At 43.4% G+C, this 25,515-nt stretch overlaps 1 protein-coding gene across 6 annotated transcripts in view; it reads right to left on the bottom strand.

Annotated features, from left to right (window-relative positions):
- DBN1 (drebrin 1) overlaps positions 1 to 24,719 on the bottom strand; it is a 46,077-nt gene extending 21,358 nt beyond the window's left edge. The window contains exon 1 of one of the 6 annotated variants that reach the window (XM_034442141.3): positions 23,821 to 24,719. In XM_034442141.3, coding sequence (XP_034298032.1) covers positions 23,821 to 23,906 — 86 coding nt within the window. In that variant the 5' untranslated portion in view covers positions 23,907 to 24,719. The remainder of the gene's footprint in view (positions 1 to 23,820) is intronic. The other 5 variants (XM_034442123.3, XM_034442148.3, XM_034442132.3 and 2 more) reach the window with 5 other exon arrangements.
- Positions 24,720 to 25,515: the final 796 nt, after the last annotated feature.

The following is a 25,515-nucleotide window of genomic DNA, read 5'->3' as shown; positions in this document are numbered from 1 at the left end:
TATTGCCTGGTCTTCAACCTTCCCTTTTTGAGGAAAGTTATAGAGAAGATGGTGAGTTATCAGTTAACAAACACCTTAAAGGAAGCAGATTATTTAAATGGCTTTTAGTCTACATCTCCACCTTTTCACCTATATACCTCAACTTCTGATTGGAGGTTCAGGAACCAAACAGCCTGAAGTTAAATCCCAGCAAAACTGAGCTACTGTTTAGTCAGAAGAGCTTTCTATCAGCTTCAGGTGTAACTCTGAAAGGGTTTTTTCTAAACCCACAGTCTACTAGGATAGGTAGAGGCATGATCAGTTCTTCTTCTGTTTTGTGCCAGTTGTACCCTACATGGAGTGGGAAGTTTTAGCAACAGTGACTTATTCTCTTATTACCACAACTGGACTACTGCATGGGGCTGCCTTTAAAAATCACTCAGAAACTGTGTTTGTTGCAAAATGCAATGGTGTACTTGCTGGCAAACGAGTATCACCATAGTTACGTGACACCCATTAACACAGGGCCTCAACTGGCTATAAATTTGTTTCTAATTACAGATGGTTTTAGCTTATAAAGCCCTATACTGCTTAGTTTCAAAGTACCTCGGGAGCACTTCCACCTACCAGATGTATTCTCCCTGGCCAAATCTGGGCATTTTTATTGCAATCCCTATTTTGGAACTCTTCTCTCTTCCCCTCAAGGCCAGACTAACACTTAACTGGTGGCTATTTGGAAGTTAGTGGAGGCTGAACATTTCCCAAGAACATTCAGGAAATGATGGCTTGGTATGATCTTATTGTCTATATTGCTCAGGTGTTGTTGATTGTATGCAATATTGTTTTATTCAGGTCAAATTCCAAGAGCCCATGCAAATTGCAATGGTATAGAAATTAAATACCGGTAACCATGAAACTTTCCATTTTCAGAAGACAGAACTAAGCTTCTGGATGAATTGTTACTTGACTCTGGATTTTTGGAATACGTACCTGAAGTATTTGTGTTCCTGGACATCACCTTAAGTTTAACAATATAATTATTGGGGAGGTTGAAGTGTTTTATTCATTTTTTAACAGTGCCTTTTTAAAATATTGTCACTTCAAATCTCAGATTTTTATGTTGATTTTGACTTCTCCTTAGTAAGAAATTAGAGGTATGTTGTATTAAGGTATTAAAACAAAGAGTGAATCTAGGCCCTCCTAAAAAAACTGAATACCAAACATCATTGGGTCCAGAATGTAATTCCTCAGGAGATCTCAAAATAGCTCAGATGTGAAATCACTTGTCTTCTAATAAGAGGGTTGAAAGCACCTCCCACACTAATGTTGCAAAAAATTAATACAACCCAGCACCATCCACAGGCACTTATTGCCTTAGCCAAGTTGATCAAAGCAGCACTGCAGCATTGTGTCTATGGAGATTCTCAGTCCTCTGGGTCATGGTTGTCCCAAAGGTGCTTTTTCCCCAGAGGATTTCCAGAAAAACTGCAGACTACAGGAACCATTTGCGCTTCAGTGTGAGATGCAGACAGCACAGACGCATCCCCATCAGCCTATGCTCAACAGTGAAGGGACACAGGGTGGAAAACATCCTGCAGAAAGCACAGCTCCAACTTCTCAATGAAAGAAAACCAGAAAGTCCAGTTGCAAAAAAAAAGCACCTTTGGGACACTGCAGCATTGTGACACAAGTCCTGCCCTTAAGTTCATGTGACGTTATGATGTGTGTGGAAAAGAGGGGGGGGTGTCTTCCCTCATGATGCTGCTTCTGTCACTCTAACTCACTTGCCCCCTGCAGACCCCACGGAATATAACAGAAAATAAATGGAAAAGTATCAACTATATTTAAATATGTTAATTTGATAAATGTCAATTAAAATTAAATCAAAATTAATTTTTGTCCTATTCCTGACCAATTTTTGGAGTATAGCTCCTGGCATGCCACTCAAAAATGGTCCTTAGTCCAAAACAATTCAGCACCCTTATATAACAAAAGCATCCCTAATATATTCTGTACCAGAAAACATAAAAGTGGTTACGATAATGTTAATTAAATAAAAAAAAAAGGATTTGGCGAGGAAACAATAAAAAGCTGACCAGTTAGCTGTTTAGAGCATGCCCCAAATAAACTGATGGAAAGTATTATTAATGATAATTTTCTATAAGACATATAGAAAGCCAAAGGAGATGGTTTCTACAAAAATGCAATGGTGGTTATCTATTTGAAGGGTTTTAAGACAAGACTAGACACATTTCTTGAGACTAAAGCTATCAACACCTTCTAGTCATGATGGCTCTATTATTGGAAGCAACTACTAGTTACAAGAGAAATGACGGGAGATTTTTGTGTCATGCCTGTCTTATGGACCTCCCATACTCAAGTTTCTTGGTATTTTCCCCATCAGGCAAAAGCAAAATTCAATCATCTATGTCAGTAAATTCCACAAAGCATCTGGTTGGCCATTGTGAGGACAGCATTAGCTAGGCAGGCTTGGGATTAATGAGGCGATCTCTTATTAGTTGTATCTTTAACTTTATATTGTCAAAATATTTCAGAGATCCCGGACAGAATGACAGATTAATAATTGGCTGCAAAGCAAGGTGTCGACTGCTCAGCCTCGACAGAGAGTTGCCTTCCTAACAGTTCCTGCAAAATAATGATCATCACAAAATTGTGTTAAAAGAAAGCAATGATCATTTCTTATTTTAGAACATAGCTCATCTCAGAATTGTCCAGAGCATATTCTTTACTTTGGGGGAGTTGGCCTGGCAGAGTGAAGATTCAGAATCACTGCCGTGAGACGGGCAACTGTATCAGGCAACTGACTGATTGATTTAGTGAGACAATCAGTCAGGTGACCTGTTTGCCCACGTCCAATTCCAGCTGCAATATGACAGGGCAAAGATGCCAAATTATAGCGCCTTCCACCTGAGCAGGACTGCAGCTCCTATCAACCTGGAGCAGCAAAACTACTGGAGGACTGAGGGAGACTGAAGTGCACTAGAGTTAAAAAGCATAGTATTCAATTAGGGCCCCCAAAGCAAGACACCTACTGCAAGGTAACCCAATTCTTTTTCTTCTACATGTAAATTGACACATAAGTCATTTGCAAGGTCGTGAAGCGGAAGAAAGGATTTCCACTGAAACAGCAAATTAAGAACTAGAAACCGGATGGCATTAACGCCCTCCCTACCTGGTCTTAAAGACCCACACAGTTCTGGCGGTGAAGGACAGGCCCATTAAGCACAGGAGGGAGGAGGAGAGGGAGGGGAGAGAGCGTGGCAAAATTAAAACAGCAGCTGCATATTAATGAGCCATCGTGGTTTGTGTGAAGGGGCCTCCATGGAGACAGTCTCTAAGATACTGCCCTTTTTTCCATATCTACTGAGGGAAGCCTATTTGTCCACCATTGCCACTCTTCCAGCAGGAATCCAGTCCAAATGCTTTTGCACAGCCTCCAAAATGCAGAGGGTTCTGTTCTCTTTACCACCTCATCTGAAGGCCTCCTGTGAAGGAGGAGGAAGGAGCATAGAGAATTGGTCTAGGCTGCGTGGGTGGAGAGACTTAAATCTCAGCTTATCAAGGCAACCAGCATCTCTCTATCACCATGGCAACTACACTGCCATCCAGCGGGAGACAGTTCATATGATGAGAACAAGGTGATTTAGAGGGGAGTGGGGGATGAGAGACCGTTGGCTGTGTGCGGTTCCTGCCATGTACAGAGCCACCATGGCATTACAAATTGAGAGGCACTTTCGCGTCTGTGTATTTAATGGCTAAAGTGGGAGTTTACTGAGTAAGGTCTCTTTCTGGATATCATGTGCTCTGTTTGCTGAATTGCTAAATTTTTTTCTACTGCACGCCTTCCAGCATAGACTACGTTCCATCTGCTCTCCATTTCTTGCTGCAAAAGTCCTGGTAGAATTTAAAGAACTTAACATGGACTTCATCCTTCATAAAAACGTTAGATTTACACAACCAGCTTCTTGGCAATGTGTCCATTCCTTTGATATCAGAACAGGGAATTTTACAAGATTCAAATTATCCTATTTTGGACACATTATGCAAAGAATTAGCTCAGGGGAGAAGGCTGGAAAGAAAGAGGAGATAGACAATGACCAGCAGCAAGGTAGCAACAAAGATGATTAGGGGACTAGAGGTTAAAACATATGAAGATCAGTCGCAAGCGTCAGGTATGTCCAGTTTAATGAAAAGAAGTACCAGGGGTCACATGACAGCAGCATTCCAATATCTGAGGGGCTGCCACAAAGAAGAGGGGGTTATCAATCTATTGTCCAAAGCATCTGAAGGCAGGACAGGAAGCAATGGGTAGAGAGGAGGAGAGAAGCAACCTAGAACTAAGGAGGAATTTCCTAACCATGAGATCAATTAATAAATGGAATGGCTTGCTTCCAGAAGTTGTGGGTGCTCCAATATTAGAGGCTGTTAAGGAATTGGACAACCATTTGTTGGAAATGGTATAGGGCCGTGATGGCAAACCTATGGCACGTGTGCCCAAAGTGGCATGCAGAGCCATGTCGCCTGGCATGTGCAGCATCGCACAAATAACATTTGCCAGCAGTCTGACTGACTCCAATTTATCAATCAGTTTGCCATAGATGTTAGATTGCAAATGACACCTTTGGAAAAATGTGGTTGATCGATGAACAATTTCCTATTCGTTATCAGAGGGACACAGTGCCTTACCTGTACCCCTGGTTTTGAACCTCTATTTTCCTATTGCTGCAGCAAGCTCTATGCAGCCTCTGAGGGTCCCTGCTGTCTTATTTCTCTTTTGCCATAGTAACAATGGGGTTAGCAATTTATTTCCCAAGTAATGCTCAGGAAGATTTGCTATGACCTAAATTTGAGGAACCTGAATTGATTGGCCATTTCTTCGCTGACCTTAACCAAGAAACCTGTTATTTTAAAGGTCCAAATGTATATTTAAAAGGTAGTTAACCTTGTTTAAAAGTCATCTGTCTCCATCAGTGATGGCTGTTTATGGAATTTGACATGTGCTAAAAGCATCTATATTGAGAAACTACATATGCCTGCAGCGGTTTCAATCATGCAAAGCCATCAATGTTTCCTGGAATTATTTACGTTATTTTATTGCTATCTCTTTGCCTTCTATACAGCAAGTAATTTGACAGGTCATCTCTATACTGAAAGCATTTCCATCAGCTGAAAGCTGGCAGCCTGCTGGTTCGTAGAATAGCATATTTCTATCCAAACATCCTGGAGTGACACTCAAAATATCTGAGTGTGATGTTAAACAGGGTATTGCATTCAGTTTATCAGAGGATTGTTTTTCAAGCAGAAGAAGAAAAGCAAGAAAGACAAAGAGATGATTGTGTCAGTTAAGCAGTGCTCAGTAGAGTTATAAAGTTCAAAGGCTTACAGCTATAGATTGTCACCAACCTTCTGCTACTCTTCGAGTGTTGCCCTACTACAGGAGTACACACTTTTATCAGCTTGAGCGCTGCACCGTGTTGAAGGTTGCATTCCACAAATGGGAGAATCCAACTCGTTTTGGGGGAGAGGGAGATTTCCAATGATTTTGAGATGAAACGGCGGCTGAATGTCCCCGGAAGGCTTAAGATTTTAATTAGTCCCTTATAAGCCATGTTCAAAAAGAAAAGCCTGGAGAAAAAGGTGGTTGTGGTGACTCACATTTGGAGAGCACCAGACTGGGTAAGCCTGCTTTATTTTAATATAAAAACTCCTGGGACAAACACTGAATATTTTTATCCCCCGTTTTAGTGGGGATTATCTTAATAATAGAGTATCTGCACTGTAGGACTAATTTAAACAATTGACTGATCGGTAAAACATAGCAGAGAGTTTGGAGATCCTTACCGAACAGAATTGGTAAATAGTGAATTGGTAAAGGGAAACAAATAGTTTGCCCTTGGATATTGTGGATTCTTTCATCCATTAAGTAAAGTCCAATTCCTGATCTTTGGGTAAATATCTTAGATTGTATACCTGGAGCTCTTTCATATTAGCATTATAACACCCAGTCAAAACTACATTATGTTGAGATAGGATTGGTCAATGAGAGTCACAGCTGGCCAGCAATCTGGATCTAGTCCTGCTTAGTCAAAATCCAACACTTTGTACTAACTTTAGAGCTTTAAAGACCTATGGCTAAAATAATATGTAGAGTATTATATTCTCCTAGAGCCAACTTAACAGTTGGGTAAGGAAAAATAACCTTACCACATAGTAATCCTCAGAATTAAGGGAGAGTAAAAAACATGGTTAGTTAACTGGCCTGCTCTCAGCTAAATCCTTCTCCTGTTCTTTTTAGACAGAGGCATCTTAATCTTCTTCTCTTGGCACAGGACATGTTATAGATATTATAACATTTTCTCTTGCACCAGCGGATGTCTTAATTTCTGTAATGGAAGTAAAAAGCACAAAATCCAGCCTGCTTTTTTTGCTCCAGGCATTATTTTAAATGTTCAGGCCTAAAAGAAAGAGTAATGCAGTGAGTATAAAGGGCCATAGACTGCAGTTCAGGTTTTCTCTCTTCTGAAGGATATCTGGGGATTTAGGTAGGGTTGAAATCTTTTGAACTTTCTTTTTTTAAAGGATGGGAATAGGAGCAGAGGGCCTCCTGGAACCAAACTTCTCTTATCTTAAATCTCTTCCTTCTGAAACAGCATAAAACTGCCATTCATCAGGCTAATTTGGGATCTTCAGTGGGTGGGGATGGGGATAAGAAAGCTTCCCAGGGATTTCCTAGGGAATCACATGCAGCTCATGCTTTCTTGACTCCTGCTGAAATTCAACTTGGAATTATATTACTTTATAATACCACTTTATAATGCCTTGGTAAAACCATATTTGGAAAACACTGCATCCAGTTTTAGTCGCCACAATATAAAAAAAGATGTTGAGAGTGCAGAGAAGAGCAACAAAGATGATTAGGGGACTGGAGGCTAAAACATATGAAGAACAGTTGCAGGAACTGGGTATGTCTAGTTTAATGAAAAGAAGGACTAGGGGAGACACGATAGCAGTACTACAATACCTAAGGGTTTGCCACAAAGAAGAATGGGTCATCCTATTCTCCAAAGCACTTGAAGGCAGGACAAGAAGAAATGAAACTAATCAAAGAGAGAAGCAACCTAGAACTAAGGAGAAATTTCCTAACAGTGAGAACAATTAATCAGTGGAACAACTTGCCTCCAGAAATTGTGAATGCTCCAACATTGCAGGTTTTTAAGAAAAGATTGGACATTTGTCTGAAATGGTATAGTGTTTGTGCTGGAGCAGGGGGTTCAACTAGAAAACCTCCAAGGTCCCTCCCAACTCTATTATTTTGTAATGCTTAGGTTTACTTTTCACCATTCATATACCTGTATGTCCAAGGGCAGCTCTGTAATAAGCCAGGTGAAGCAATCAATTTCTGGTCTCAGCATGGATTTAGAGTTAATGAAAGCAGGACTGAGTTTCTGAATGGTTCTCCCTTCCCCAAGTGCTGACCCTCTGTGCCTTTATATTAGTAGGGCATCTAGACTCTGTTTCAAGCCTCCAATGATTTGGCAGTAGTGCACACTAAGGTGGATGAACCATGGACCATAGCATACATGAATGCTATCAAGATAAAAAAATAATTAGCATCTGGAATGGAACTGGCTTCATAAGGGCCAATGCTTTTTGTTTTTCATTGGAACAATGTAGAACTCTTGCTGCCTGACAGATTTTTAATATCTCAAACTACCATCCCTATCTGCTTTTTAGTTGTGATTCCCTCTTTAACTGCTGAAAATCTGGCTTCTTCTCTCAGTCCTCCTCCCTCTTCTACCTGCCTACCTCTTTATCTCTTTTTGCTAACATACAATTCTTTTGTAAACCTATAATTTTGTTTTTTGGTTTTTTGTTAACTGCTAATTACAGGAACAATGCCAAGCCAAATAAAAGTATGTAAATTGTGTAATGTGCATACTTTATTCCAAATACTTCCTTGTTATGAAAGCAACAGCACGGCATATGACAATATAGTGTACGGAAACTTCAGCACTTCTAAGAAACAGCAGCATAAAATATTTGCTCTGCTTTTGGCCCCATCTTGGCCTTATATCCAAGGGGGAGTAGGAACATTTCTAGAATATGATTTATAATAAATTCTTCTTGAAAATTGGAGATTTGATGCAAGCCAGTTGTACCCAGCCCATTTTACTTGCAAGTCAATGGCTGGGGAGAGAGAGAGAGAGAGAGAGAGAGAGAGAGAAAAAACCCCAGCCAGCTAGAAGAAAAACTACCTCTGCATTCCCAAAGTATCTGTAAGGAAAAATTGGCATAAGCAGAAAGCATTACATTTCCCAACCCCACCCAGCAATAGTTTGATAAACATGGGCTTGGTAACTGCCACTTATCCTCACAGATTCAAAGAGTTAGAAGGGTCCATTTGAGCCACAGAATCCAACCCTTTGCTTCATGGAGGAATCCAGATTGAAAGTATCCCAGCAAAGGGAAAAATGCCACATCTCTCTGTAATTGGATTCCAATGTCAAACTACTTTTATCCTCACTTTTTCCTAACATCCAGTCAATTTGCTGTCCTTTAGCTTCAATTAATTATTCTGTCTCCAGCATCTCTGGCAACTTCTTTAAACTTTCTGCTGCGTGACATCCTTTTAAGGATGAAGAGAGCTGCCAGTCTTTTCTTGTCACAGTTAAATACTCCCTCTTCCTTCAGCCACTCTTCATAGGACTTTCTTGTTCCTGGATCATCTTTGTTGTCTTCTAAATCTGTTTTTATTTTTGAGGTACCTATATATCCACCTAATTGCCATGTCATCGTGTGTACAGCTTGCTAATGAGAGTATCATGGGATATTTTGTCAAATGCTTTACAAGATATGTTATAGAATTTCTACAGATGCTAAGGAAATCACCTGACCCAAACATGAAATTTATTTCCTCTGACAATGGCTTCTTGAAAAATCCATGTTTCCTGGTAATAACTTCATTGTCACTAAAGTGAAATAAGGTTAGTCTGGCAGGATATTATTAATAATAAATCACATTATGAACTCTCTATAACTTTTTCTCCTTTCTGTAGCTAGGGACAACCCTCTAATTGCCTGGTACCTCAGGATTTCTCAGTGCATAAAACCAGAAAGTCCTCCAATATTCTAGGACACAATTCAACTGGTCAAAAGATTTAAACATTCAGTATAAACCAATATTCTCTGACCATATTTCTATCAGACTCTAACTTCAATGCTGTCCTTTCATCCTGTTCTTTCTGGTTGCCTCCTGGAACACTCTTCCTCTCAACCAAGACAGGTTTTTTTTAAAGAGCTCCCACCCATTTTGAACTCTTTATTCCATTAGTTTATCTTGCCTTGGAATCCTAGTTATACTGCTCTGCTTTTATTGCAAACCACTTTCTTGAACTCTAAAGTATGCATTCAGCTGCACTTAGTTTCAGTTTTCCCTCAAATGAGATACAGCAATTCCCCCAATCTTCTTGCTATTTCCACATCTTTGACTAAGTTTATACTGATTAGTATCAAGTCTTATTGATCCTTTCTTTGCTCTCTGAAGAAAAAACAGTATCAGCAAGAATCAAAAATTTCCTAGAAAAAAACATGCTTGGCAGAATTTGCCTTTCCACAGATGTTGGAATAATTAGAGTCCCCTTGTTATGCTCACTTGTTGAAGTTTAACACAGATTCACTCCTCATTCCAGTTTATTTTTCACTTTGGGGGCTGTAACAACATTGAGTTCATTGGTGAATGAGCTACCTCAGGAATTGGACACGGAGAGGACATCCATATTATTCCTGCTGGATTTCTCAGGGGCATTTCATGCTACTGACCATAGGATCTTTCTGGGATGCTTGGACTGATAGCTTTGAAGACTCATTTGGCTCAGAGCCCTAAGAAGTGCATGCCTCAGTGAGCCACTCTCCTCAGAATTTCATCAGGAGTCCATTTTACACATTATCCATGTTATACTTTTTAACATGGGAGTCTTGGGGGATACCTTCAGGGTAGGTCTTCCAGAGTTTGGAGACTCATTTCTATGATAGTGATAAACACGTTTACTTCTTTTTCATTTAATGTTAATGAGGATGTACATCGTTGCACTGAGGCAGAAATGCTCTGCAAATTAGTACTCAGCTTAGAGAAAGCAGCAATTTGATGCTGTGGCCCACCCTTTGCAGTCTCTACTGTTCTTTCATCCTTCATCCACAAGATTTTTTGCTCATCGTACCTGAACCCAGGATTTTCTACCCTTGTGAAATGAAGTTTTTAAAGTTCTGAAGTGGGGAGCCATTTTTCAAAGCAGATGTGACTATTTTATATCCTTAAGCTCGAAGTAGTGGCAGGAAATTTGGTTTCCCCCAATGAAAACCCAATCGTTCAGATCCTGTCTTGAATTCTGGAACCCCCCCAATTCAAATGAGTGCAGTCACAAAGGGATGGGCAGTAAAGGAAAAGCACCAGAAAGCTATGGATTTTGAATATATTTTAAGGTTCCTGATGCTTCCAGGAACCCCTTGGCTTGTGCAAATATTTCACACCAGGCTGGTTGCATCTGCTCTTGCAATAAAAAGGCAGCTGTTCACTACACCTGAGGGAAACAAAATTATGAACGTATGTGCATGGAACCATGGTGACAAGACATACCCGCACAAACATCACTGGAGGACTGTCTTCACAATGTTTGCATAAATTCTGTGACTTGGGAACATCGCTGTAATGTGGCAAGTTTCCTCTGATCAGCCACATGTTCTGTGGCAGAGAAACCCATGAAGTCTCATGCTGTACACATCTTAAGGGCACCCTTTAACATTGCTGTGAATGAGGCATGCTCTTGCATCGACTGAATGGACCAAAGAGCCTCCAGGTGCAGGTGCTTCACATTTCAATTACAGCAATTGTCTACATGGCCTTTGGCTTCCCACTTCTGTTAGAGGGCTTGTTCTTATTTATAAGGCTCAAAATGTTAGATACCATGTTATCTGACGTTTCCTGCTTGTAGAACCCATCTTCTTTTTAGGGACTGCTATGCATTCCAATATCATAAGAAACAAAATCAGGGTCAGATCCCTTTTCAGTTGCAGCAATGTAACTCTGAAGCTGCCTTCCTATTTCACAGCTCTTCAAATTGGCATTGTCCTATGTAAAGAATTATGTTGGTCTACTGCTTAGAGACCTCTGTGTGGGACAAACAATGACTAATAAATATTGTAATGAATAAATTGAGGGGGGAAAGCCAGATTTCCATGGTAGAGTGTAAAGCAGTGTTTTTCAACCTTGGCACCTTGAAGACAGGTAGATTTCAACTCCCAGAATTCCCCATCTTAATTATGCAGGTTCCCATGGCTGGCTGAGGAATTCTGGGAGTTGAAGTCCACTCATCTTAAAGTCGGCAAGGTTGGGAAGCCCTGCCGCAAAGTATTGTTGGTTTTTTTTCTCCATATAAAATAAGCAGATGTTCCCATTATGTAGAAATGCGTCCTCAATTTTGTTTCCTATCCCTGGTAAATGCACTCACAAGACTGCAGCATCAGTTCCCTCACCACATAATGAATGTGTTGACTAAGCATTTCTGAATAGGTGGCACTAGCCCTGGAATACAAAAATAGAGCAAACATTTCTCTTCAAGTTCAAGTTTTGAATTAACATGGTGATAACCCAGCCACCTCTGAAAATTCAAGTTTTTCTGAAGAGAGCTGAAGGTAGTATTGCAGTGGCAAAAATGGGCATTATAAAGTATCAAAAATGTGTTAAGTAAAAATAGAAATGGACTGAAAGAGAAATGTTAGGCTGGCAGTCCTAGGATAGGGACTGAACTCACCAGATTCACTTTCACTTTCCAATCATCCTGCACCCAATTTGCTTCTGCTGAGCCACCAAGATCCAGGAAAATCATGGAAAGCCTTCCCCAAGGCTACTGCCACATTATAGACAGCTAGACACAGAGGGCACAATACATGAGAGGGACTCTGAATGGGAAACCCAAATCCTGTGTTAGTTCAATATTGAATATGGGTGCAGCTAATTTGCAGGGGGGGAGAGAGACCATCTGGATCCTGAGAGCAAGAGAAAGAGAAACCTTAATTACAAGTACAAGTACAAAACCACAATGGATTTGTACACTCGGGCACTTAGAAGGTGCTAATAAAAAAAAGTTGTGATAAGCTTGATAAATTTGTCAGCTCTGGAAGCTGGAAAATCAAATAGATGCTTGGCTTCTGAGGCCATGCACCAGAGCTAAGGAAAGGTATCAGGCTGTTAACTTCCCCATTGGATCTTTGGGTATACAGTCCTAGTCCAGAAATCCAGGCTCCCCAAAGATTCAACATAGTACTAGCTCAATAATGTCTAACCCAACGCCTGGGTGCCTTCTTTCCATTCTAATGTCCTCTCTGCCCATTTATTACCAAGAAATCCTAACCTCAGCCTGCCTGTTTTATTTCCTAGAGGCATCTAACTAATACCCCAAAAACCAAACCTATGAGATTGGAATGCCTTCATAGATTTGGTAGTTAGTAGCAAGGTACCAACGAGGCAGAACTAATATATGTCATTCACATCTCCCTCAAAAGCATAAAATTACACGGTACTGCTTGAAATGAAGCAGCAGCTGTCTGTGGACAGCAGAGCAGGGCAGCTGGGAGCACAGCCACATCAGATAACAAGAGGACTTGGGGCTTCCTGGACCATGTGAGATTCATACAGGAAGTGAACACCAAAATGAGGCTATAGAGATAAATGCACCTCTTGCTGAGCGAAAAAAGTAAATCACAGTTTCCAAGACCTAAACCCATTTATTTTACTGCTAGGAATTGAAGGGGATTTTCCTAGATGAAACATATTATGCTGATGAGTTTATAAAAGTGCCCACAATAATATTAAAAGCATCATTTATTACTCCTGGTTCTCCCACAGCATACTCTGTCATGCTCCTCAAGATACATCTAGCTCTACACTATGTACTACTTAGGCTCAACGTCTTATCCATGGATCCAGTGACTGGGTTAAACTCTGTAGGATTCCTTCCTGCTAGTAGAGAAATACATATTCAAAGAGGAAGTTAATTCCTCCTGTGGTTTAACCTTACTGTGGGCTGAAAATTTATTAGAGTATAAGTCACAAGATTTAGTCACTTATATTTCCTAGAAGGATTAATAACGCAATTCCTCTGAAATGGGACCACACCTATGATTAGCTGTTTTCATCTTCACTCAATATTTGGAAGGAAGAGGACAAAAGGAAGACCTCATCCTTTCTAGCAGCAGATTTTGTCAGAAGACATCTGCTGTAGCCTACTGCAGTCTATCGTAGAAATAGCTTGTGCTGGTTTTAGCTGCAAGTTGCTTTATCCCCTTCTCCTTATTAATTCAGATAGTCCTCGGTTTATAACCTTTTTTTAGTGACTATTTGAAGTTGTAACAAACTGAAAAAAGTGACTTATGACCATTTTTCACACTTATGACCATTGTAGCATCCCTCTGGTCGCATGATCACATTTTGGATCATATCTATAATGGTTGCAAGGTCCTGCAGCCATGTAATCATCTTTACCAATCTTCTGACTAGCAAAATGGGGAAGCCAGTTTTACTTTGTTTCACTTAAGTTAGTGTTACTAACTTAACAACTGCAGTGGTTCCCTTTACAACTGTGGCAAGAAAGGTCATAAAATGGGGCAAAACTCACTTAACAAATGTCTCACTTAACAACAGAAATATTGGGCTCAATTGTGTCGTAAGTCAAGGACTATCTGTACTTTGAAAAATATTATTTGATTTCCACTATGCCTGAAACACTGAAGACAAAGGATAGAGAACTGAAGTGGGATGATTAATTTCAGAAGGTGTCACATTTTAGAACTGGTATCCCCTTCTCTATTTTTTCCTGTCTTTCATATGTACACACATATACACAGATTTTCTGGAACTGAGACAGGTTTTGCTGTAAGAGACATAAAGTGCAAATATGGCAAAGGTCCAATAAGAGTTAGATTGCACACCTCTAAGCAGCAATAGCAGGATCCTGCCACCAAAGCAGTTTAGCTTACAGCTGTTTGGGGACTAGAAAAATTCCTCTTGACAGCCTGCCAGAGCCATGCCGTATTCCATCATTCCATATGAGCAGTCTTCAGTACGATTATTAAGGTTATTTATTGTTTCACACAACTGCTTTACTTTTCTTCAGTAGCTTTGTCTTCAATTATCAATATAGCAGCAATATATTCCTTCTACTGGATCCTTTTCCAATTTAAGGTCTGTTTTGAGAATTCATGGCTTCTGCTGCAGACCGAGAAAGGTCCGTGCCCCAAACACACCATTTACAACAAGGCTGTGCCTAATATGGTCTTGAGACGGGTTCGGTCATAGATGACTTGAGTGTTTCCATCAAGAAGAAAAATCATTTTAAAAATGGGAGGAACAAAATACCCTGTCTGTGAAAAATGGATGTCCGGGACCAAGACAGATGTTTCATTTCTTCATTACTGAATCCAAAATCGATTAATAGTTAGGCCGAGTTAATAAAAATATTAAGAGCAGAGGAGAGATCTATCCTCCTGTTTTTATTCTCACAACAGTACTATCAGACAGATTGCTTAGAAAACTGGAGACCAGCTCAAGGTCACCTGGCAACAGAGTCAAGCAAAGATTTAAGCCTGCCTCTTTCTGAACCTGGTACCACAGTTTCTAATCACTATGTCACATTACAAAGTATAGTGCTGGATTTGGAAAAACGGAACCCTAATTTCAAGACAGAAGGCAGGCATCTCATCAGAAGAACTTTATTGCTACCTTACTGTACTCCTGATTGAATGGGGAACTACCAGTACAGGAGCTCTGTTATTTCTAAGTCCAGAATTGCTCTGTGCCCTTTTTCCAGGTCACTGTGCAGAGAAGCCCAGCTTGGCACCAACTGAGGCGCCCACACTGCCTTTAGTTCAAACAATGCGTCACTAATTACAGTAACTTCCATCCACTACTAATTTGGCACTCAGCTAGCCGATAAGTGCTGGATAGAAAATTTCCATGGGTATTTGGACGGAAAGGGGCACAGCCTGTCATAAGGAGCAATGCCCCCCCAATGCTCCTGAATTCAGCAATTAAGCTGCTGGCAAGGGCTGCATGCAACTTAACCCTGAAATATAATTGTTCCCCACGGGTGGGAATGGAAATGCAGCAGCTGCTGCTACTCTCAGCTAAGTAGTGTTTCACCCTGATTCTCCCAGCTGTATCACATCTCTCGGCTTCAACAGCAGGCAGTGCTTTGGGTGGAGATATGATGCACAACTTCTCATTGCCAGCTGCTCTGCTCTTTGTCTTTTAGCCAGTTGCTGTTGGACTGTCATTTTGACACAGAGACAACTGCCTTCCCCTCACTGTGTCCTAAAAGGTAAGAGTGGGTCACATTTTCTGGTTTGAGAACAATTACAAGGCCCTAAGCCTACATTTTGCATCAGGGGACTATCCGAAAGGGAGGGAAGGGAAGAGAGATAGTACTAACCAGGTCATCCAGGAGAGGGAAAGGTTTCAGCCTTGATCTTACTCAAAACCTTCTGTGGTTTTGATTTTTAACACCTTTGTAAAAAAAAATAAAATTCTTCTAAGATACACCTTTCAAATGGGGGTGAAGTTTGGCTGTCCCATCATGTACTACAGTGTGCAATAGTAATATTATAAAGACCAACTATACCCCATATACAACTTGTGTGTATAAAGGTAATTACACATAGGCCTTGTTTGCAGGTCATACTTAAATTAACCATGGTTTACTCAAGCCCCAGTTTTCTAGCTTTGCATGTCATTGAATCCTCATTAGACCATGGAGATTAAGATGTGGATGGCTAATCCCTAGTGCAAATTCATATATTCACACTTATCTGCCTTATTCCTATGTTAGGAAATCAAACTCTGTTACTGAGGTTTTAGAAATGGTTGTACTACACCCGAGACACCCCATCAGAGCTCTTTCCTCTCATTGGAACTGCAGGCAGGGCCTTTGGTGAGAAGCACATTTGCACAGTGAAAGCTGCAATACAGGTAGTCCTCAATTTACAATGGTTCACTTAGTGACCATTTGAAGTTACGACGGCATTGAAAAAAGGGACTTATATGACAATTTTTCAGATGTATGACCATTGCAGCATCCCCATGGTCCTATGATTTACATTCAAATGCTTGACAACTGACTCACGTTTATGACGGGTTGCAGTGTTCCTGGGTCTCGTGATCACCTCTTGCAACCTTCTGACAAGCAAAGTCAATGGGGAAACCAGATTCACTTAACAACAGGTTACTCATTTATCAGCTGCAGTGATTCACTTAATAGATGTGGCAAGAAAAGTTGTTAAAAAGGGGCAACATTTGTTTAGCAAATTTCTCACTTACCTAGCAACATAAATTTTGGGTTCAATTGTGATCGTAAATTAAGGTAAACTACCTGTGGTAACTGCAAACCTTTCTGAGCCAGCTGAATTGTTTCCGATTATCTACAATCGCATCTGACCACTCTATATGGAAGAAGTCTTAATTGACTAGAAGTTGCAACTGGGGGGGGGGGAAGGCAGCAGGGCTGGGCCTATCTGAAAGATCTGCATCGGTTGTTTCTAGGACACAGATTGATGGGTTGGTATTTATTTTTAATCACATTTCCTTTCAAAAAGATCAGGACAACCATAAGTTAGCAACAAAGAGTTTTCTGCATCTCTTTGCTATCATCTAGAGTTGTCCAGATTTTGGCAGCTGGTGTTTAATACCTTGCCAATGGGTTAGGATGTGATTACCTAAATTAGTGCTTCTCCCTTTCTGAACTTCTGAACTTGTCCAGCCCTTAAAATATAAAGAGACACCCCTTCTCAGAGGCCAGCCTTTCTCCACTTCAGGATAAACTAGCCTTCTTCTGCATTACTCTCAGGCTATGGAATGTACTTCCCTGGGAACTGCTTTGGCAAAATTCCTCTTCCTGCACGTAAAGTCGGTGTAAATGTGCCCCTCTTTCTCCAGCCTATTAATTTATTGTGATATTAGGTTTTAAACTTTTAAGTTGATTTTTCTTTTCTTTTCCAAAGGACAGCCACCGGAGTGCTTGCTCTTGTTGGGGTGGGGGGTGGGGTGGGATTTAACCCCTGTAATTCAAGAAAATGTTTAACCCTGCATGTTTTCCCACCGTGATCCTCGCCTTAAAAAAAAAAAAAAAAAAGACGGGACACAGACCCGGCATACATCAGCAGCTGGTTGCTAGGCTCAGAAGAGAGGCTCGCCTTAAAATCGGGCCCTCCCAGCCCGGGGAAGAAGGTCCGGGTTTCTGGTTGCAGGAGAGGCAGAGTCCCCCACCCCTCCCAGCCCCTCGCGCACTCTGCCCGGCGAGGAAGAGCCGCCCCCACCCCCGGGCCGCCGCCTTATGGAGCCGGGGGTTCAGGCACATGTGTTTCTAATGCACCACGAGCCCCAGGGCGCCGGCGTGCGGAAAACGGCACCAAATTCCTTTCTGCTCAAGTAATGGGCCCCAGCAGTCTCCGCAAGGGGGAAGGGCGGTTGGCGAGACCCCAGGCGTGGAGGAGGGGGAGCACCACGCCGCCTTTTGGGGGGAAGGGGGCGCAGCTGCTCGGGAAAGGCGAGCCTTAAGAGGGCGTGGCTTTAGCTGGACCGATGCTCGGAGAAAGCAAAGGCCAACAGGTCGCGGCTGTTCTCGGCCTTTCTAGAAAGCCTGGCGGAGGGCCCTGAGCGCTCTCTCCCCTCCCACGCCCAACTCCACCCCCGGGAGCAAAAGGCAGCGGCACCCCGGCACCCAAGCAACTCCTCCCTGCGCCCTCTCGGTTCTGACGTACAAAGCAGCCACGTGCGACTCTCACGGCTGGACACCCAGAGAGTATACATTCTGACCCCAGCCCCGAGGTGCTCCCCGCCCTCCCGAGAGCCTCAGTGGGACCAATTTTTGCCGAAGGTCACAGCCAGGTAGGTGGGAGAGAAGCCGCTCCCGCCCCAGCATCTCCTCCCCCCCCCCCGCCGCCAGAGCAGCGCAGAGAGGCAGAGGCTTTGTCCGTCCCCGCTCTCAACCCCGCAGGCAGTTTCTGCCGCGTTCAGCACTTTTCTGCCTTCCAGCCAGGAGCCATGCCTCTCCCTAATTGAATTGATGCCCCACAGCCCACCAACCATGCACGGCCAAGGAATAGGAGTGGTTAGCCTGCTCCCCAAGATAAGGAGTCTTGTCACCCACCCAAATGACCTTGAGCCACAAGAGAAGGCGGCCAGGTGCTTTCCACCCACCGCCCTGCCCTCCAACAGTCCTTCCACCACACTCTGGGGTTGAATGGCTCCAGGATGGGGCCTGCTGTGTGGACAGCTGCCCACCAGCCATGGTAAGGCTTGCTGCATAAAGAAGTTATTGTTCAGCCCCACCCCAACCATCCCCAGCTGGCTTCAACAGCATCTTTTGGGAATAAGATCCAGACAGCAGACTTTTCTTGGCCCCCTTTCTTAGAAACTTGGGTAGGGTTTCTTTTGTCCCACCTCCAGATGTTGCTTTTAGTGCTGGAACTGAATCCTGAAGGGTGCTGCAACCTTTGGCTCATTCATTGGCTTAAACATTTGAGGTTTGCAAGCTCTCTTGGTCCTTTAGCAAAGTATTGTTATCACTTGAGTGTGCCCTGGAGCAATAATGACCTGATGGGTTCAAACCACAGGATAATTGGGGGAAATAGTGGGCTTTTTAAAAAAGGAGGTGGAAGGGGGAGATCCCCACTTAGAAACCAGCTTTAGGCTCAAGTAACCTTCCTCCCTTTTCAAAGGTGACACTTGATCAAAACCAAAGGAAATCCTGGTCTTCATTTTCTCTGAAACTCACTCTTGCCATTTAGAGCCCTATAGACACACCCAATTTTGCTGAGCCATGTGGCTTCCCAATTTCATCCTACCAAATTCATCAAAGCTAACCCAGCCTCCGTAATTCCACCATACTTCAACCCTACAGTCTACCCCTAAATCTCTGCAGCTGCCACACATCAGGGTTCTTTCGCTACAGGTTCTCAGCTTCAGTGATATCATCCCTTCTCTGTTTCACTACTAGAGTGAACCGGATGAGACTCAACCCAGAAAATCTGGGCAGAATCCAATGTTGGGTTCCAAATGGGAAAGGCTTTAAAATGCTAGAGGAGGAAGCGGCATGTTGCAAGAGGAAAAAGACTTTTGGTTGCAGCATTGGGTAGAAGGGGCTGTTCCCGCCCAGCAGCCTTGGAGAGCAAGCCGGATGAAAATGCTTCAAGAGGACAAAGGAAGGCCAGCCAACAGGGGAGAGAGATCTCAGGGCCAGGATAGCAGCATGAATGGAAAACTAATGCAAATGGAGAAAGAAAGGAGAGCCAAAAATGGGGCATGGAACTAAGATCATGGTAAGGCAGAGGATCCCCAAGTTCAGATCCCTGCACAATTAAGATTTTATTAGGACCACTGATACATGTGATCAGTTTTATTAATTCATACAGTTATTAAGAGTATAAAATGCCACCCCAGGTTCTTTGGAAGGAGGAGATAAAATGGCCTAAAGCTGGGAAAAGATGGCTAGTACAACAATGCAAATACAAATGGTAATAAAATCTTGAAAAATTGCAAGGATATAATTCCAGAATCCAACAGCAAATTAACAGAGATTTTAATATTCTTACTCGAGCCTCAAAAAGGAGGGTGGTAGCTGGATCAATGGGACCAGAGGAGAGAGGCTGGTTAGCAGCAAATATCTTTAATTAAATTCCGACCAACTCACAGAGCACTGGTATAATAATTGAAAGCATCTCTGAAAGCTCAGGGAGGGGTTTACTTGATAGCTAATGCCATCTTCAAAAACTGATTTACAGGGCAGAATTAATGTCATGACAGGATTTTAAATTCTGATTTAGCATGCACTATTTGCCTGCCTGCTTATAATAAAGATCCAGGAATCTCTCTAATTTCAAGAAGCTTGAGAAAGAGCTTAAGTATGTCATGTCACAAAAGCCAGTAAAATAACTGCCAAGCCACCAAATCTGACTGACTTCAAGATGGACTTCTCCCTACAAAATCCAGCCACACACATTTCTGGAGAGATCAAAATCACATGAGTCTTGTCTTTAAAAACACAGCAGCACTACTTCTATTATGGGTATATTTTGTGCTCTCTTTTTAGAGAAGAGTTTTTTCCTTAGGAGCAAATCCATGAACATTGTTGCAACACTGCCTAATTTTATAGAAGTTTATGCTTTAGGTATGACCCCATCTTTGATTCAAGGGATTTTCTATCATGTTGATTCCTTTACCTGCTCCCTAAGCTGTTGACAGCAGTTTCATGTTGATCACTATTACCTCACCCCCACTCACCCCAAATAGCCTGCTCTCCCAGAGATACAGCTTTTTCATGGTCGATCCCATGAATGTAATTTGCCCCTTCTCTAATTCTCCCAATTAGTGTTGCTACTTAGGCAGTATTATTAATTTCACAATTTTAAAGTATGTGGGAAGAGGAAATGACAGGCCACTATCCTAAAAAGCTGACAGCTTAATTTCTGACAGTGGGAACAGAACAAAGGAATGAGTGTATTTGATATATTATATAGTCTTTGCTTGCTTTTAACTCATTTTGCAGCAAACTTTTCCTTCTGTTGCAAATTCATGATTTTCTGAGCATAGAATTTCTTTCATACAATGCTGTGATCATTTCCCATTGTTGTTTCTCCACTTCCTACCACAAACCCTACCCATACTATATATGCTCTTCCAGCTGCCTCTTTATTGTTAGCAAGTGGATGTATAATGATTTATAGGCAGCGTCTCCGGCTAAGCAGTCCATGAGGCCCTAGCTTCCAAGTTGGAGCCAGGGAGGAGGGTCTCGGAGTGTTTGGGCTTTGAAAGGGAAGGAAGTAGGCAAAAGAACAGCTGGAGACCTTCTGCTATGGAGGAAAGAGAAGAAGAAGAGTGAGCTTCAAAGAAAGAAGACCTCCCCCTATGAAGCACATGGTGTGTGTGTGCATATGGTAGGGAAGAAAATAGGAGCACTAAAAGGGGAAGAAAACTAATAGGTTGGAAAAAAGTAAAGCACAGATGAAGGCTTTTAATATCCCCAGAAAGCCATGTCTACCATCTTCCTTTCCAGAAATGAATATAAAACTCATGGCTCAGCAGGAGATGACAAGAACTAGTTGTCCTTCTGCAATCAATGTGCTGATGATATGGGCAGCTTCAAAGACATTGTAGTAGATGAGGAGGAGTAGGGGCAGATCAAGTTCAAAGCACAGAACAGGGTTGGCTTCAGCTTCTGAACCAGAAGTCATATCCTGCCAAGAAGACCAAAGAAAATAAAAGATACCATCTTACACAATGGCACATGTGTAAGATTTGGAAGGAGGAAATAAAAAATGTTGGCACCTCGCTGGCTCTCTCTAGGTTTGGAAACCAAGCATAGGTAAGCCAAGTTAGAGTTTGGATAGAAAGGTATCAGTTATGAGAGCTGGAGGCTAAACTGGGAAGTTTAAAAAAAAAACATCCAGGAAAAAGGCAATGGCAAACTACGTCATTGCTGTTGCCATAAAAACTGTATGGAGGTATCTGTAAAATCATTAGGGGTCAAGCTCAACTTGGAGATTTTACTTTTTATCACAGTATGCATGGCACTCTTGCTAAAATTATACTTTATGGGGTACGCAAGAGCTTTCAAGCAACCCGAGTGGGGAAAGAGAACCCCAACAATGACAGAGGGAACAGTCTTCCTGGCAGATAGGGAGGGAGAGATGTAGCAGGCTCAGGAGATTCAAGAAACTGTTTTCAGAAAGGGGAAACCCTGCATTAAAACAAAACAAACATTGAAAATGTGAGGATCAATATGCAAAGTAAATAAAGCCTCATGGGAATCCTAGAACTTTAATCGCTTACATTTAAATTCTAAAGTACTTTTCTATCTATTTTCCCAACTATCACCCAGCTGCATGGGAATAAGAAGGTAATAGCAGTACATCTGGAAGGCATCCAGATGGGAAAAGCCGCTATGAAGACAAATGCAGGATTATATAAATTATTAAAAAAACTTAAGTCCACAGAGGTGCATTAGAAAATATCGTGAAGCCTACAGTGGATGGAATCCAGTCAGCAGCAGTCACTTATGTCACATATGTATAGTAAAACATTTTTTCTATTGTTCCTTAATTTACTTATCTAAATAAAAGAGAGTAAATGCTGGATTTCACCAGTAGGGAACTGATGCTGAAAAAGAGAGACCTATTCAAAACACCCATAGAGGATAATAGGCCACCATTGCTTTAAAGACTAAAAAACAGTTTCCCCCTCCCTCCCTTTTTTAAACTGCATAATAGGTAACAGATTAACTCTTCTATAATTTCAGGCTAAATGCAGTATTGGTGCCTTGATTTAGGGGACTATCTGAACTTCTCCAGTCAAGCCTGCACCTTAGAAAGTACACATACTAAACTGCCTGGGAGTAATCTTCAGTGGCCTCTGAAACAAAAGTTGCTTTAAATTTCTGAAAATGATTAATGAGATATAAAGGGAAGATTCCTTCTGCTTCAGAGCTGCGAATACCTATTAGCTAGAAATATGAATAAGTCTCATTATCAAAACCTGCCTTACTCCATCCTATTGGGGGGGGGGACTGCAAAAATGGAGCAGATGCCAATTGTGTTGTCTCTTTGTAAGGAGGCGGCTTCCACAGGCAGCCTTCAAATCAAGGTTGCTCTGGGAAGGAGTAGCCTCAAGGCTCTTGACCAACGCCTCTGAAGGCCTTTGAATGGTACGCCATGGCTACAGAGACTCCTATAGGCTTCCTCTGCCACAGAGAAGAAAAGGCCTAAAACACACAAAATTCCCCTCTTCTGCAGACCCAGGCCTCAGCAGCTAGGATGAAAGGCTGCCCCACAGTTTGGAGCCGAGCATTTCTTGAATTGAGATACCTAGTTCTGGATGCCTCCCTTTACTCCTCTCACAGACCCTCCTCCTCCTCCTCCCCCTCCCCCTCCCAGTCCACCAGTCCCTCCCCTCAAGCCTTCAGACCCCCGCCTCTCTCCTTGCCCGGCCCCACCTTCCTTTGTGTAGCGGGTCTCTATCGGAGAACTTTCACCCACCCACCCACCCACCCACCCAAAAAACCCCGGGGAAAAGAGTGGAAGGCAAGGCCACGAAGGGCTCTAGGATGACCGCAGCAGGGGGCAGCCTTCCAAGATGACGGCCTGGGGCTGTCTTGTGCGGGGCTACGGCCGCGAGGCTTACGACAGCTCCGCGCAGGCAGCAGAGCAGGTGGAAAGAGCGAAGGGGATCCGCCCCCGCCCGAGCCAAAGTGCCGGGGTGGGGGCGTCCGGAGACGGACGCAACTGCTAGGACGTGCCTTCGAGCCTCAAACCGCAAGCGACGGCTTCCCTGGCTGGTCCCCTCGCCCAAATGGGGCGCTGCCGTTAGGGGCGTCTTTTTTCAGCTCCGCTCCGACTACAAAAGACCGTCGGAGCATCTTCAGCCGGTGCCCTCCTTGTATCCCACAAAAGGAGCCGTCGCCCCACCTCGCTCGGCAAAGCGGTGTTGCCAATGCACCACTTGGGGTTGCTAATGGCTTCTTCCTCCGGCTGCGCCCGCCCGCCCTCCAATCCGTCCCACGTTCAAGTAGCATCTTGCCGGTGGGAGGCGCGGAATTCCCTTGATCATCCTCCGGGGCTAAACGGGGAGCGTGCAGGGGAAGGAGCGGGAGAGCGATTACCCAGAGAAAAGCAGGCAGGCAGACACCGCCCACGCCCCCCTGTACAAAGCGGCTGGAGCCACCGCCCCCCTCCCCACCGAGGGGACAAAGAGCTGGATCGCCCGCTCTCCGGGGGGCTTACCAGTCCGTGGGGCTGTCTTCCCCGATCACCTCCTGATATGAGGCCAGCAGCTCCAGGCGGTTCGCGCTGAAGCTGACGCCAGCCATGCCGGCGGCGACGGAAGGATGCTGCTTTCGGGAGCAGAGAGCAGTGCCGGAGCCGCGCTCGGATTAAGACAGGCCGCCTTGCCTGCTTGCCTCGGAGACACTGCAGCAGCGGAGAGGGAGCCGGGCGGGCGAGGAGCAGAGGCTCCGCCTGTGCGCGCGCTGGGTCCTAGCGCCGGGACCACGGGCTCCCCCTCCCGCCCCTGCCCCGGCTCTTCAGCACCAGAAACCGCCGCCTCCCGGTTTCTCCACACGTGGGTGCGCGGAATCAGCCATCTTGCAGCCCTTAAAGCCTTGGCCAGAGTCCGGCCGGCACGAGAAAGAAAGAAGCTGCCCTGCCCTGCCCTTCCCACCCGGCCTGCCTTCAGGTGTAAGTTTTGGGCGTAGGAGATGGGCGATCCCAACAGATCTTCTGTTCCTTACGTGCAGCCGCTTGGGAGCTGTATAGAGAGCGCCCTCGGGGTGAACTTCACTCAGGAGCGGCACTCTGCACAGGCACTAATAGGCTCTTTTGTAAAAAAAAAAACAACTTTCTGGTTTTGATCTGTCCCACGATTACTGGCCAGGAAGGAACTGACCGTTCCAAACTGCATTTTCTGGTCCAGATCACAGGAAAGTAGAGTATAAACTATTAAGGAAAACGGAAACTTCCCCAATCTTGCACCTTCTGGGGTGTTTCCCACTGCAAAGTCCATCGGGCCTGATGGCTGTGTGGATGGTGGTAATCATATCCAGCACATCTGGATATCATCAGGCTGGGAAAAGATTTGAGTAGGGAAGGCATCCTCAGCCAGGATGATTTACATCAGAACAATTGCATCAATACAGACAAGAGCAGCTGCGGGTTTTTTTTTTCTCTCCAAATGACATAGATCCCTCCTGTGTTTTTTTAAAGTTCATCACTGCTTGCTGCATTTGGGAAAATGCAGGATGCTTACTCCTACCAGATTTTTCTTCGTATCACTCTTCAGCATTTCTCATAGGCATTAGATGTCTGCCTGTTTGAAAGATGTCTGCCTCCTGTTTAGCTTCTCCAGGTCATTTTCTGGGACTGTGAAGTCAGACAAAGGCTCTTTCCCATAATGAGTGGGTGGCAGCTGGGCTGTCATGGCACCTTGCAAAATCCATCAAGTGAGAGGCTTTCTCTCCCTCGGCCCTGCATTTCTTTTCTAGTCACCTGGCTTCTTCAGCTAAAGCCCATGTGGTTTCTAGTGGCAATGCAATCAAACTGAGCAGCTGTAAGATGACCTGGACAAGGTGAAGAGTAGGGAGAAACTAATTGTCCCTGCTTGACATTCCCATTTGTTCCATCTGCTCTTTCCAAAGCCCAACAAGCAAATCTCTCCCCCCACCACCACCAATAAAACAAGTACAAAAACCTGAAGAACCAGGCTCTGCCAAACTACTATATTCCGAAATATTTATAAAGCAAAAATCCTAGGAGTAACGGTTGGTCTAGTTAGTATTAGAAGGGCGGAGGGGGGTGGGGGGAACTGGCACGAAATATCATGGAAGTTGAAAAATATCCTAAGAGATGGTCATGGCAAACAACTATATTGCGGCTCCAAAAATATGTCCATATCATCCCCAGGAGTCAAATTCAATTTGAGGT

Source organism: Pantherophis guttatus, chromosome 2, assembly GCF_059756535.1.
Source record: "Pantherophis guttatus breed Tessera chromosome 2, ASM5975653v1, whole genome shotgun sequence".
Classification (NCBI taxonomy): Eukaryota; Metazoa; Chordata; class Lepidosauria; order Squamata; family Colubridae; genus Pantherophis; species Pantherophis guttatus.
Note: the sequence above shows the minus strand (reverse complement) of the source record. Positions and strands in the feature narration are given on the sequence as shown.